The sequence below is a fragment of the Cavia porcellus genome, unplaced genomic scaffold (assembly GCF_034190915.1).
Source record: "Cavia porcellus strain 051 isolate PalLab524CR breed Dunkin Hartley unplaced genomic scaffold, mCavPor4.1 scaffold_7, whole genome shotgun sequence".
In the NCBI taxonomy this organism is placed as follows: domain Eukaryota; kingdom Metazoa; phylum Chordata; class Mammalia; order Rodentia; family Caviidae; genus Cavia; species Cavia porcellus.
Genome location: NW_026947490.1, coordinates 89181495 through 89197745, shown reverse-complemented (window position 1 = coordinate 89197745; position 16251 = coordinate 89181495). Strand labels below are relative to the sequence as shown.

General features: G+C 32.8%; 1 protein-coding gene across 6 annotated transcripts in view; it reads left to right on the top strand.

Annotated features, from left to right (window-relative positions):
• Ascc3 (activating signal cointegrator 1 complex subunit 3) overlaps positions 1–16251 on the top strand; it is a 315181-nt gene that overhangs the window by 209318 nt on the left and 89612 nt on the right. For all 6 annotated transcript variants that reach the window (XM_063253931.1, XM_063253927.1, XM_063253928.1 and 3 more), the window contains 4 exons: positions 10120–10257; positions 10341–10461; positions 12279–12411; positions 15955–16080. In XM_063253931.1, the coding sequence (XP_063110001.1) occupies positions 10120–10257; positions 10341–10461; positions 12279–12411; positions 15955–16080 (518 nt within the window). The remainder of the gene's footprint in view (positions 1–10119; positions 10258–10340; positions 10462–12278; positions 12412–15954; positions 16081–16251) is intronic.

Below are 16251 nucleotides of genomic sequence, written 5' to 3'. Positions count from 1 at the left end.
AAAGAGCCAAAATTTGGTGTGTATTCTTACACAGATACATAAATGTCCCTTTAGTGATAGAAAGTATACAATATAATCTTCCTTCTACCAAGTAAGTGTCCGGTTCTGTGGATAAGGTACTTTATGAAGGACCCAGGCTTTACACTCAAAAATAAAAACAGCTTCAGGTTTTTTTAGGAGGGATGGGGGACCAAGGTCTCACTATGCAGTTCAGGCTGCCCTTGAGCTCACTTTGTAGGTCAGGCTGCTCTTGAACTCGCAGTGGTCCTCCTGCTTCAGCCTCCCAAATGCTGAGATTATTGGTGTGCTGCCACGCCTGTCTTAAGACTTTCTTGATACCTGCCCCGCAATAGTGCTCTTGACGAGCTCCTTACCCTTTGGCTAATCCAGCAACAGGCAAAGGATGAGTGCATCATCTCTACAGTAAATAACAGTGAAATATCCAGTTTATAATCAGCTTCAGTTTAAGGTCCTCGTGTATCCTATAAGAATATACTTTTCTTGTGCTTTTTCCATTCCCAAAATAGACATAAAAATAAGTCCTCTCAAATAATTGAAAAAAAAGGTGGATAAGGATACATTACAACTGATACTACAAATTCAAAATGTCATTAGAGATTATTATGAACAATTATGCCAGTAAATTTGATAATCTAGAAGAAATGGACAAACTCCTATATACATGTACCTTAGAAATGGAAAACCTGAATAGACCAATAATAATAATGAGATTGAATTACTATTGAAAAGCTTAGGACTAGATGGGTTCACTGCTGAATGCTATCAAACATTTAAACAGGAACTAACGTGAATTGTCCTAAAACAATAGAAGAGATAATTCTTCCAAATAGATATTTCACAAAAGAAATGACAAGAGAAAATGTTCAGTATCACCAGTCATCAAAGAAATGAAAGTCAAAGTCACAATAAAATATAACCTCACCCCAATGAAAATGGAATATATCAAAGAGACTATAAATATAACAAGTTCTGGCCAGGATATGGAGGAAAAGGAACCCTTACTGTTGATGGGAAAGTAAAACTAATACAACTAGTAGGGAAAACAGTAGAGAGATTCCTCAGGTAATTAAAAATAGAACTACCATGTGCTAAATATGTGGCGATGTAGATATATACATACATACATACAGATATGTATATGGAGATATATGAAATCAGTATGTTGAAGAGACACCTACACTTGTTTGTTCATTGCAGCATTATTCATAATAGCTGGGAAACCAGCAACCCAAGTGTTCTCAACTGAGGACTGGATGAAGAAACTGAGTAGAATCCTGTCCTATCCTTTGTGTCTGTATGGATAGGACTGGAGATCATTGTAAGTCAAGCACAGAAAGATAAATATTACATTATCTCACTCATATGATGTCTGAAATATTTGAGCTCCGAGAAGCTGAGAGTGGAATGTTGCTTACCACTAGCTGGACAAGGGATAAGGAATGGTGGTTCTGTGTAATAATTAGGTAGGAAATAGCTCTCCAGGACTTTTGCACAGGATGTTGGCTGCAGATAAAACAGTTATCTACTATGCATTTCAGAAAGCTAAAGGAAAGCATTTGGGAGTATTTGCCATGAAGAAATGGCAGATGTTTGAGAAAATAAGTATGTTTAATCTGTGTCAAATATTATACTGTGTATACATGTATTGAACGTTACATGGTACCCTATTAAGGTAAAATTGTTACGTTTTGTGCGTCAGCTAAAATTTTATACAGTAATGTCACACAGAAAAGGGAGTGACTGTATATGCATTCTAGAAAAAGAATAAATAAATAGCTAGCATTACTATAAGTGAAATCAGTATGCAGCCTGTTCTAGAATTTGTATTTATTTACATAATATATAGTAATTATTTTCTTTACCTCACCAGAACTATATTAGCCAATTGATCAAAATTCTCAAGGATATTTAAAAAGGCACATTTTAAAAATTGTAACTACATTTTATTTATATATTTATTCAAGTAAAATAATACCAAATCATGAAAATATGAAAGAAATCAGTAAAAGTGAAATAGAGTAAGAGAGTAGGGATTAAATAGAATGATCAGGGAAAGCTTCTATAATGAGATGACAGTAAACCTGAGATCAGAGGATGAACTTGAAGTAGCTATACCAAAAAAGGAGGAAACAGCTTTCAGGTCAGGGGTGCAGTATGTTAAAGGACCTGAAAGATTTGTTCAACTGTATTGGAAAAGGTAGCAGAATTATGCTACAATTATGATAGGTAGAAGGTCTGTTTCATTTTGTTTTGTTTTTTTGGCAAGTGCTTAAACTCTTAATTAAGAAGTTTGAATTTTATTCCAGAAGGGTTGATTTCATGATTTTTTAAACAGACATTCATTGACCTCATTCTGTGTACATGGTAAATTTCTCACCTTTATGGAACTGACATTCTAATGGGAATGAGATCACAAGCTCATATGACTAACTGGTGATTCTTAGAGGTAAATAATAAAGCAGGTAATGGAAGTAGGGGATGGTGAGGAATGTTATATATTCACAGACGTAGGCCTTGCTAAGGAGGTGTCCTGTGACTAGAAAACCAAAGGAAACATGGAACCAAACGTATCTAAGGGAGTATTCAGTGACATTAAAAGGCTTTAAATTAGGCTAATTCTATAATCTTAATGATGGTGGTGAGATAGGAGCTGGATAAGTTGGTGGGAGACTTTTCTGATAGATGAGAAATGGAGACTGAGGAAAAAGAAGGGGAAAAAAGTCTTCTCAGTTACTAACTCAAACATCTAGGTCAGTGATGGCAAATCTGTGACACCCAGGCCACAGCAGGCTGTTACCCCTGAAAGTTCTAAAAGGTTTCCATCACTGACCTTGTTAAGTAAGGGTGCTCTTTATTGAAACAGGGAGTGTAAGAACAAAAGGATGATGTGGGGACAGATTGACAGATTGGAGCTTTATAGGTTATATTTTGGAAATGGCAAATTGTATACCCAAGACTTTCAAACATATTTCATAGCAGTTAGATGGAAAAAGTAGTCCAAAGCTATAGAAAATGTGAAATGAGCATATGAATATGGGACATACGAAAAGAGGACCTCATAGCATTCTCATTTTAAGGTTGAAAACTCAGAGCTGGCAGAGGGCTGTGGGAAAGTAGTGCCAGTGTGGCAAAATACTACAGAAGAGAGCTCCCTGCAGGAAGGAGTGAATCAAACATTAAGGAGACCTGAATGGAATGGAACAGAGACGCATCCATACAGTTTAACACTTGCAGTCCTGTACGAGCCAGGTAAACAGAACGGCGCACAGTGAACTGAGCTGATTGGGATGTAATAAGAATGAAGGGCAGTAATGGAAGCAAATGCTCAACTCTTCTAGAAGCTTACTAAACTTTAGCATCCAGCAAGTCTAATCTATCAGCTTCCACTGGGTATCCCACAATTTGGTTTCACATGCGAGAGTGAATCATTCTGAGTTCTGGATGGCTGCCAGCCAGCAATAAAAGATGAAAGAGCAGAGGGAGGGTCCTTTCATCTGAGGAGTTCACTGGTTGACAGCTCAGAACAGTGCTCATGTTTCATCTTCACACCTTATATGAGGTTCTGTATCTATAGTGAGAAAACACAGTGTTAACTGAAGATGTGACTTTTTTCTTTAGTGTAGCCTACATCCTCTTTAACTCTTCTGTATGTCTTGCTTTTGAGCAGTAATGCTGTGCATTCTTTCTCCACATTCTTAAATAAGGTTTAGGTAACCAAAGTAATAATACAACAGAGACTAGCTATTCATTTTTGTCTCTCCCAGGGGAAAATAAGTTAGCATTCTACAGGGCCTTTGCCACAAACAATCTAGAACAAAAGATTGTAAGTTGTGCTCTAAAGTTTACACCACCAGCAGATACATGGGGCAGAAGCAGAAAAGGGAAAAACTTTTTAATTGGAGCAAGGCAGATAATCCAGGTAGAGGTAATATGAAAGCCAGGAGTATGGGAGATGAAATCCTTGGAATAACAGTTTAAATATCTTTAATACAGATTAACTGGCTCAAAGGCTTTCTGTATGACAGAGAACGTTATTATTAGTGGAATTTGTAAGTTATAATTTTACACACTGCTTCAAAGTAAATTTATGAAAAATGCATAGTGTAGGTGAGTATTTCCATGAAAAGTAAGATGGGCAGTGTTTTCCTGTGTTCAATATAGGAGACTTTTTACATGCTTGAAAAATTTATCAGTTTAATCTATACATTAATCATCCAACCTTATTACAGGCAAAATCTTAACTAAACTTAAAATGAACTAGAGCCTAGCTTTACTGAAAAATCTTTGTTAAGGATGGGTTTAGTAGAACTTCTATTAATTATGTTATAATTTTATTTAATTCTTCCACCTTTTCATTCATTGTACAGGTAGATATTGGCCTCTCATAGATGGGAAGTTAATACCAGCTTTTTAAGATCAATTTTGAAACTATTGAAAATTAGAAATTAAGTTAAATGTAATGCAAGGTACCATGTCATTTTCATTTCAAATAACCTGCATGCTATGAGAGTAAAGTAGATTTAGGAGTAAAGTAGTTCACCATACAAATCTTCCATTCCAAGCACTTCCTGATTTTATAAGGATTTGGACCGCTTAATAGTAAGGGAGTCTAGTAAACTATTAAGCTAAGAATAATACGAGCCAAACCTATAGATAGTGTATTTACTGAGCATTAGTCATCTGAGCTCAGTTGAGCATCATGCAGTATTTATGTTTGAGAGCAGCTATTTAAGATCTTGAACTATCAGATAGAAAGCTGTTCTATTCTATTTTCCCTTCCTGTAGTTTGTGTCATACATGTCCTTGATGAATAAAGACATGGAGCTCTAATTATGTGCAAAAATAATTGATATTGAGTACTTTATAATTCATTAAATTATTTAAATTTATTTAAATTGCCACATGCAATTATAAATTCCTAAAGGATAGTTCCTGGTACCCCATTTAACAGATACAGAAACTAAAGCAGAAAGATTAGGTGATTTCTTTAAAATAGCACAAGGCAGTGGCAGCTCTAGAACTCAGAACCAGAAGAGCTGACTCAGAGCCTGTGCTTTTACTTTACCATTCATAACGGGTCACTGACAGCATACTGATTAGAGAAGTGAACTTGGGGTGGGTCAGAATTTGATGAGAATAAAAATTCAATAAAGGAAAATCAAAAACAACCAGCGAGAGCTATGCTGTTTTCAATTGAGAAAATTTTAAAATGTAATATTTTATTTAGAAAAAACAATTTTAGATATGCCTTATTTTCAGACAACCCTCAAATGATAAAGATTAAATTCACAAATCATCTTCAAAGACTTCTGATACATTACGCATTATTTCCAGTTGTATTTGTTTTCTACATATGGTCTAAAACAAAAGGTGTAACCTTAAACCTGGTGAATAATATTATCTTACTAGTTATTTGACTGGCATTGCGATTGGGAGTATGGACTGGGACCAGTTTTCTTGACTTTAGCATTAACTGCCCATTACAAGCTACATGACTTTTTAAAAAATCAGCTTGATCTACTTTTTAAAATCTTTTAATAGATGAAAATTTGTATCAGCATGTTTGGAATCTGAGTACTCCCCAAATGGAAATATGTATAAAAGTTACATTAAAAAAAAAAACATGAAATGTTTACCCTGGAATTTTCTACTAATTGTGTACTGAATTAAGTTAGAAACATGAGAATAAAAAAACACTTTAGTGTCTTATACCCTGTAGCCCACTTTTAATATTGCCATTATAAGAAATAGCCAAACTAAAATGTGAACATTAAAAATTATGTTGTGTTTATTTGGCGTACATAGCAAAATTTTATCTCTTGTTTAGGTTCCAGTTATATGTTTAATTTCCATCTTATTTGTATACTTACTTGGCATTTATTATATATATATATATATAATATATATATAATATATATATATAATATTTATTATATATATATATATATTTTAATGATGTTGTAGATTAAATCCAGAGCCTCACACATGGTAGGTAAGTGGTTTATCACTGAGCTACATTCCAGCTTGATTTATTATATTTATATTAAATTAACTTTTATCTCTTCAATTGTTTTCTGTTAGTAAATCAATATAAGTTCTAAAGTGTTTATTTCACTGTTCTTTCCCTTCACTCCTTGAGTTTATCAGATAGAATTGTATTATAAGAAATTAATATTTAATGATTGTAAAGAAATGTTTGTAACTTCATTTGACATCTGTATCAGATTGGACTTATTTAGTTATTTTATTTGAAAAAAGTCTTAGTGACCACTACAATTCTTGTATATGGTACATTCCTTATTGAGCATTTTAAACAATTGATAAGCATTATTCAGTGGCATATGGTCTGTGTCTGTCAGGCTTTGAAAAAGAATACAGAATTCTGATAATGAGGATTCTGTGAAAATGGGAAAACCAGCACAACAGATATGCTTTGAGAAAGTATGGGTTTTAGCATCTTGAAACAATATATCACACTCAAAGGGACAGAACTGGGCTGCACAATCTGTTAGCTCATTCTTGTCCAATCTGGTCTCCTCCTTTCTTTTGGAGCCAGCATTGTCATCAACTTTCTGAATTATATTCTGACTGGAATGTATTTTAGGCACAGAGTAATGTATCTACTTAAATGGAATCCTATCTTTTTCAAAAGCTTTTTTCATATAATAAATTTGAAATATAAAAAAAATTATTAAGTTAAAGTAAATGGTTCAACAGTTTACATGTGTGCCTCCTCCCCCACCACCCTAAAAAAAGACCACTCCTTGAAAGAACATAGATCTTTTTTTCTTTTATGTACACTATTGGATTATTTTTTGCTTTAACAGTCTAATAGTCATGCGTATTTCAAAGGCTGTTTTGGAGTAGGGGGAATACCTATAACAACAAATATTTGTTGAAAACAAATGAACTGTGGAATTAAAATGAAGTATTTTTATTATTGTGATTTTCTTAATTTTATAGCACCCCTTCTTAAGAATTAAGGCTTAATATAGACTATTAACGCAGAGATGCAATAATTCAGTATGTTTGCTGTCTATCTAGAAAGGTACCACGTAGTCTCAGAAAATTTATGTGTTTACCCAAATTATTTTTAAAGGAGCTTAAACTTATTGAATCAAAGTTGAGAAAATCTACACTATAGTATTTAAGGTTACTAACACTTAATTTGAAACATAGTGAATTGTGTAAATGAATTGGTTATATTAGAATTATAGTCCTTTGTATAAAAAATTAAATGTGATGATCATTTTCAAGTGAACAGGACAATGCCAGAAAAAAGTGCTCAGTAAATAATATCTATTACCATATTTCAAGCTTTAATTACCTGAAAAGATAGCTTGCATTATGACATTTGATCAAGATGAAATATAGTAATACATATATATATATGATTTACTAAAATATATTTTACCATATCTCTTAGAATTTTATGTTCAATGATTGAATAACAACTGTATGTATTTTGTATGAATACTTCAGATTCATCCACAGAAACCATGTTACGAATGAAGTTTTTTTGTTTTTGTTTTTGAGGGGGTTGCAGTTGTCCTCGAAGATTTTAAAACTTTCCTGATTCAAAGGGCAGATAGTTCTTCTTAATGCATTGATTTATGTGAGGATGGGAGAGAGAAGCAGCTAGCTTTCCCTGCCACAGGAGGCAGGATGTTGTTGAAATGAGTCCTCTTGACGTAGGTTTCTTTTGCTTTACTATAGCAATTGGTATGTTACTTTCTAGATATGATTGACGTTGCCACGAGACACCATAAATTACATAAATTATATGTATTTGAGTTATGAAACTGTAAGTAATTTTCAAAGCAGGAACATCAAAGAATTAGTTTCCAGTAGTTTTAATTGGAGATATTTTGTGTGGTGAACTGTTTAGGAGAAAAAAGTAGTAAACTGTCACTTGATGACAGCTAACATAATTTATGAGATGAGACAAGCACTTTTCTCTATAGTATGCATTTGTAGACCGCTTACATATCTTGTACTGATTTTAAGGAAAGTAAATTTCTGTTTAATATATTTGCATATTTCTGCTTAACAGTTCAGAAAGTAAAGAATGCAGGCATATCAAGTGGCCATAGTGTATTGTGAAGTAAAATGAACTTATACACTGTATTTAACTCAATGAAAGTTGTTAAGTAACGTTTCTGAGATTATATGTGTGTGTGTGTAAATATATATATATATATTATAGAGAGAGAGAGATCCTTAAAGTGTCACCTGCCCTGTTCAGTGCTTTTTTCTGTTAGTCTATGTTTCTAGTACATAATATAGTTAACATTCATTTTGCAGAATCAGTAGATGTTTGTAGCATATCTTGATCATTTTAAATCTATTTACTTTTCCCCCTGTTGTCTCTCTTCCCTGTGCAGTGCTTTTTATACACTAAATATTGATATTGAGCCAAACCTCCACCTCCCTAATTTGTGGATTACTAGTGTAATCCCCTCACGTTAAGAACAATTAAAGTTCAGAAGGGTTTTTTTTTTATTGTTGAAAATAAAAATCTTATGCAAACATTTGAAGTGTTTCATTATGTAGATAATTAGATCTTTTTAAAAACTACACTGCTGCAACCAGCTAAATTTTCTTTAAGATTTTTAATGCTATTTATTATTTTATACACAGCCAGGAGGGCAAATGTATTGCAGGAATATTTGTACATAATGGAGGTTGTAAATAAAGGAAGAAAGGACAAGTGAGAGCCAAAGACGATGTTAGTTTTTCAGACTTCTAGCTGCAGTACATCAAACTCATACATGTCCTTATTACCAAATTCTTCATTCACACCTGAGTACTGTTGGAAAGTGATGATAAAGTTATATAGATAATGAACAGATGTCATCCTTTTAAATTCTATTTATTTTCAAGTCACTGCATTTCCACATGACTCCCCTCATGGAGAGCTTCATAAAAACCTTCCTGTGCTGCACCTTATAGCATATTCTGCTTTAGGAACAAGTAATGATTTGTCATTGAACAAATCTGTTCAACAGTTGTTTCTAAGGGGTAAATTTGGTGAGAAAGTAAGATTTGCTGCTTCTTGCCATGAACTTTATGTTGGCTGAGTATTTACCATGTGGAATTGAAAGCGATAGAATATTCAGGCAATATTTTTAAAGTGTTACTTTCAAAAACTATTGTCAGTTTAGTGAGCTAAACTGAGGCTAGGAAAGAAATTTTTCAAATGCAAAAAACCTTGAATTATAAAAATTTTTGAGTGTAATTAACTAGTTAATATTTATAAGTGGGGTAAGGAGCTATATGTCAGCCAATAATTGATTAATTATTAAGAAAACTAAATTTTGGTCTTCACCATAATTTCTGTATAAAAATTAGTTACATGTATATTTAAATGATAAAAAATGAAACTATAACATAATTGAAGAAATAGTAGATGAGTATGATAGCATTTTTATGGCATGTTTTTGAGGGAAATTTTCTAAGCAATTAAGCATAAACATAAATTCAAAGCATAGGAGAAACATTTAAAACTTTAGGGCCATAAAGTTTAAAAAGAGTAAAAAGTACCCTATAAAAATATTGGATAAAAATAGTTATAGCATATTATAGTCAAGTAATTCACAGCTTCATTGTGTGTGTGTGTGTGTGTGTGTGTGTATGTGTGTGTGTGTATATATATATATATATATATATATATATATATACAGAGAGAGAGAGAGAGAGAGAGAACCACAAGCCAGTAAGAAATTTAGAAAAAGCTATCCCATTCACTTACAAAGTGAAAAAGTAATTTACAAAAGAAGAGAGCCAATAGACATGAAACATGTTCACCTGTATTATTCATCAAAGAAATGAGGACTAAGCAAACATACACCAATTTCATTTTTTGTGAGTTTAGTAGCATGGTGACTATTTATAGTTGTGTGGTTTCCTGGAAAGCTTTTGCATAAGTGTGTTATTAAAATATATGTACACCCTTTTACCAATGTCTAAATTTACATGAAAGCCCAATAGCTTCTACTATTACAGGGCTTTAGGGAAGATTTTAAATATATATGTCAGATTTATTACATTCATTTTAACTAATACACCACATCTTGTAATTATGTTTTCTGTTTGCAGATGGAGAACATCATTGGGACAGTAAAAGATTCCAACCTAAAGCTGACACTTGCTTTTGGAATAGGGATGCACCATGCTGGGCTCCATGAAAGGGACCGAAAAACGGTCGAGGAACTGTTCGTGCACTGTAAAGTTCAGGTACTTTTTTTCTGCTTCATTCACTTACTTAAATGCAACTTAGTATTTTACATAGATTTAAGATGTGATTTTTTATTTTTTAGGTTCTTATTGCTACAAGCACATTAGCCTGGGGTGTGAACTTTCCAGCTCACTTAGTAATTATTAAGGGAACAGAATATTATGATGGAAAAACAAGACGTTATGTGGATTTTCCCATTACGGGTAAATTTGTTTTATTTTAATTATGAGTATGGTCTCAAGTCACATCCATTTACTTATAAAAGCCTCAGTGTCATCTTTCTTTATACCTGAGTAGTATTCCATTGTATTAAAATACCAAATCTTTTTTATCCATTCCTCAGCCGATGGGCATTTGAGTTGTTTCCAAGATTTAACTATTACAAATCGTGCTGCTATAAACATGAATGCACATATATCACTGTGGTATGATGTTTTCAGTTTTTCTGGGAATATGCCCAGAAGTGGAATAGCTAGGTCAAATGGGACTTCCAATCCCAACTTTTTGAGGAACCTCTACCCTGATTTCCACAGTGGTTGTACCAGTCTGCACTCCCACCAACAGTGCAGAAGAGTACCTTTTTCCCCACAGCCTCTCCAGCATTTGTTGTTGGTTTTCTTGATCCTAGCCATTCTTTCTGGAGATAGAATCTCAGTGTGGTTTTAATTTGTATTTCTCTAATGACTAATAATGTTGAACATTTTTTCATGTATTTATTTGCCATTTGTATTTCTTCATCTGAGAATTGTGTATTCATCTCAGATGCTCATTTTTGGATTGTTTTGGGGGCCTAATTTTTTAAATTCTTCATATGTTCTAGACAGAAGTCCTTTGTCTGAGGGATATTTGCCTAAGATTTTTTTCCAGTTTGTGGGTTCTCTTTTCACTCTGTGGAGATTTCTTTTGACATGCAAAAATTTTTTAATAAGATGAGATCCCAGTTGTTGATTCTGGGAAGTGTTTCCCATGAAGTTTGATTTTGTTCATGAATGCTCTGCCTACCCCTGTGTCTTCAAGATTTCTACCTACTTTATCTTCAGGGAGATTTATAGGTAGTGTTTTAAATTTTCAGAAATACATTGAGATGCTATTTTAGCCTTAATAATTTAAATTTATGTGGATTAGATTTTTGAGAATTGCTCACATTTAAACATACAATGAGAAAACTGAATTTTTTTCAGTGCAAATATTCTACAAAATATTGAGCTGCTTTATTTACTTTAACTTAGCCCTATTTGTTAATAAACATGAAAAACATAAATGATGATATGAATGACAATTATAGCAGCTATTGTATATTGTTATATTAATGAGTAGTAACTACTAGTTATGATATATTTTGAGCATTTCAGTGTTTCATTTTAAATGTCTTAATATAAATGCTACTTCCATGGAATTGCAGAGTTTATGTGCGTGTTACTACATATAATACATGACATTACGTAAAGATATTTTAAATATCATTAAAAGCATTCTTGCTGGGCTCAGAAGAAGAAAATATACTCAGTGTTTATTCCTACTCAATGAATACATGTAAAAGCTAAATCATTTTAAGTCATTATTTCCCTCATAGATTCCTGAATTATAGAAGGAAGAAATTTTATTCCCTGGATAGGAGAAACTAGGCCTAAATAGAACCACTATTCATGGAGAACAGTACTTTACTCTGCAGGAGATATTTTCCTGTATGTTTTATTTTTTATTTAATTAAAATGGTAATATCTATTAAACAACATTTTTAATTATTTAACTGAAAGAAACTTTTTATTCTTGTATGAATAATGTGAGATATTCTTTTGGATACTCAATTTTACTTCATAATGAGACTTTCTTAATTATAAATTTTCTGAGTAAATCAAATTAATTCAGGGTACTTAAGTGTAGTCAACACACTTAGCATAGGTGCTCTTAAAATGCTGTTCCCTTTGTGACTTTGTTGTAGAAAGAGACCCAGATCCATAATTATCTTTTGTGCTGTGTACTACAAAATTGCAGACTACCTCTGTCCTCTGTTTTATAGATGTGCTCCAGATGATGGGACGGGCTGGCAGGCCTCAGTTTGATGACCAAGGCAAAGCTGTAATTCTGGTTCATGATATAAAAAAAGACTTTTACAAAAAATTTCTTTATGAACCTTTCCCAGTGGAATCAAGGTAAATTTTAAATTACTATAAACTTGAATAATTTTGTAGCAAGTTGTTGGTATTCTGGTTATATTTTATTAAATAAAAATTAGTAAAACTTACAGCATGAAAAAATTATTTAATATGAAATGAAATTATTTCTGTAAATGAATATTCCATTATAGTTTTTGTTTTTGAAAAACAGTGGTTTAAAAGAGGCATTATAGTAGAGTGTTCAGTCGCATTGCACTGAAGCCTGATGACCTGTGTTGAAAAATGAACTCTGCCGAGAAAGGAGTTCAAGATCAGCCTAGCCTACACAGTCTCAATTGCATAATGAGCTTCTGTTTCACGCACACACACACACACACACACACACAGAGAAAATTGAATTAATTCAAAGTAAGCATATACTTAAAAAATTAATAATGCAACACATTGGTTCTTGGGAAAAGATGAACAAAATTGACAGATATTTATATCTGAGTATTAGGAATGAATGGATACTATTGATTACAAGAAGAAAATGGTATATGGTGCACAACTTTTAAATTTTGATCTAGTGGTAAGATTTCTTTTAAAAACATTGCTGGGCAGATGTGGTGGCACACACTTGTAATCCTAGTTATCAAAGAAGCTACAGCTGTGTGGTTAGTTTAGTGAGTTCCAATCTGAAAAAGAACTAGCCACAGATTTAGCTCAGTGGTATAAGTGCCTGCCTGGCAAGCGTGAAGTTGTGAGTTCAATCCCCAATACCAAAAAAAGAGAAAAAGAGCTGAGAGTGTTGCTCAGTGGTATAGTACCCCTTAGTTAAAGTTACAGTCTAGAAAACAAAAGGAGGTAAATGTTATTAAAACTGATTTAGTAACAAAATAATTAGTCTTATCTGTCAGAGCAGTTGAATCGGAAATTTATTCACAAGGAAATTTTCTGGCCCACATGCTTGTCCAGTGAATTCTTTGGAACCCTGGAAGTAGAAATAACCTCGCTATTTTTTTTTTTCAATACTGAGTATTGAAAAATGCTAAAGGCTTCATAATGATATATATCCCCATCCTTTTCTTTCTCTGCCCCTCCCCCCCCCCTTTATAATTTACTTAGATACAGGGTCTCACTATCACTATTTATCTAGGCTGGACTCAAACTTGTGATTCTCCTGTCTCAGCCTCCCAAATAACAACCTTAAACGAACCTCTTCCTAATAATAGAAAAGATAGAAAACACAGGAATACTTACCAACTCATTTTATGGGACATTATAACTTGGATGCCAAAATCTAGTAAGAAATTTATACAAAAAGGAATGTAACAAACCTCTTATGAATATGGATATAAAAATGTAAAGTAAAACATTAGTAAATAAAATTCACCAATGTATAAAAAGTAAATGTGCTGGGGATTTAGCTCAGCGGCATAAGCACCTGTGTTGCAAGCAGGCGGTTGTGAGTTCGATCCCTGGTACCGATAAAAAGAAAAAGTAAATGTGCTACCAAGTGCAATTTATTGCATAAAGGCAAAAATTATTTTCTGAAAATAAACATCCTTCATAATGTAATTTACATTAACATAAAAGTGAGGAAAATCAAATGATCATCTCATCTATGTAAAAAGGCATTTTACAAAATTCCACACCCATAAAACTCTTAGCAAACAGGAATATAATTGAATCTCCTTTATCTGGTAAAAGAATATCTACAAAAAAATCTACTAAGAACATCTTATCTCATGATGAAATATTGAAAGCTTTCCCTTGAGAAAGGGAGTGAAACAATGGTGTTGATTTTACCATTTCCAGTAAGCAAGTCTTCTGCAGGAGTCTCAATCCACTGTGTAGGCCAAGAAAAAAAATTGAGGTCAGTAAATTCCTTTCAACAAAGTACTGATTAGGAAAGTGCATGAAGAGGACACTTAGGGCATTGGCAATGCTGGACCTCGATATTAGCTGTACAGTGTGTATAATTGAGGTAATTTTTTTCTGGATATACTTCAGTAAACAGTAAATTTCTTAACTTTGTACCTTAATCTGATCATTCTTAATGTTCTTTTTAAAAGTATCTCATAGTTTTTTCATTCATTTCTTAATTAATTTGCATTTAGAGAATTTTTTAGTTTTCTCTAAAGTGTAATATTGCAAGGAAGCTTTTTGTTTTTCTAATCTCACAGGTAAATGCTTCTTTAGCAGGTCATAATGGAAAATTAAAATTGCTGGGTCATAGAGTGTACTGAAATAAATATTGGCAAGTTGCTGTCCATTTGCACTCTGCCCTGTGGAATGAGAGTTACGTGGCGACTTTGTTTCACATTCAGTTTATTGTGATCATTTCTCCTGTCTTTTGAAAAAAATTTTAATACATGCATATTATCCCTGTGTTACAGTTTATCTAGTCTTTTCTTTTGTTAGATATTGCTTCATTTTTTTGTATTTGAACTGAAATTTTTTTTGTAAAAACTAAAATTTTTATGTTTTTCAGTACATCTAATCATCTTTGTATACTCACAACATTAATAATGTCTTTTGTGTCCATACACTTAATCGTCGCTGAGTAAATGAAAGCATATCTTTGTTTACTTGTTTGTCCTATCATAACTTTCTTGCCAAGTGTCCTTTAATGTGTCTCCGTACTTACTCCATTGCTTTGTAAGAATATTATTTTCCTGTTCTTCAAGGTATCTCTCGTGTTGCTTGCTTCTACCCTGTTTCTTGACTGTGTATTTCTTTTGAAAGTTACTATCTTCATTCCTGTTTTTCTTATGTTTATTTTCCATGTAGCAATTGATTTTCCTAAAATTACTGAGAGCAGTAAGTACTGTTTGTTGAGTACTCATAGTATAACAGATACTAGTAATTATTTTGAAAAAATTATTACCGTATAACTTATTCTGAACAATATTGTTATATTTTTATGAGATTCTTTCTGACTGACCTAATTTTTATGCATGTTCAAATGAAAGCATGCTTTTTAAAAAAAAAAAAAGAAAACAACATAAATTTGTGTATACATTTAATTTAGCTAATATGTTTGAGAAAATATTTAAAATAAATTATTCACAAATCATACAATGTTACATAGAAAATATATAAATTATATGAAACATATCTGCTTTCTTCTTTCTTTCTTTTTTGTCTTTCTTTGTTTCTTTCTTTTGGCTTGTTTTGTTTTTCAGACAAGGTCTTGCTGTTTTGACATTAGGCTGGCCTTAAACTTAACTGCAGTTCTTCTGTCCCAGCCTGCTAAGTGGTAGAATTCCAGACGTGCACCCACCATGCCCTGCTCGTTTTGTGTCTATATTAGCTTTTCATTGCTGTGAGAAATACCGAGAATAACAGCTTTAAAGGGATAGATGCATTTTGGCTCACAGTGTCAGAGATTGCAGTTCATTTCCAGCTTGTTCTGTCATTTCTCAAGAGCCTATCAGATAGCAGCCAAACCTTCAGCACCAAGAGCCTTTTGAGAAACATCTTAGATTCCAACCATTACAGTATATTAGAACCTAAAATCTAAATCTTGACTACGTGAGGTAAATTTAAGTGTTTTGTTTAATGTTTTCTTCCCATGTCTTATTCACTATGTAGTTTATTAGGAGTGCTTTCTGACCACTTAAATGCAGAAATTGCTGGTGGTACAATAACATCTAAGCAAGACGCAATGGATTATATAACCTGGACTTATTTTTTCCGACGTCTTATCATGAACCCCAGGTAAGTTCAGTGTTTTTTTGAAGGATGAATCTTTGTTTTTCTAAAGAAGATATATATGAAAGTAATAAGCTGCAAATTCAAGGACATACACAAAGATCAGAACACTGGACATTCTGGATTTATAAATTGCCAAGAGAATCAGATAATATCTCTGATATAATCACAGTGTAT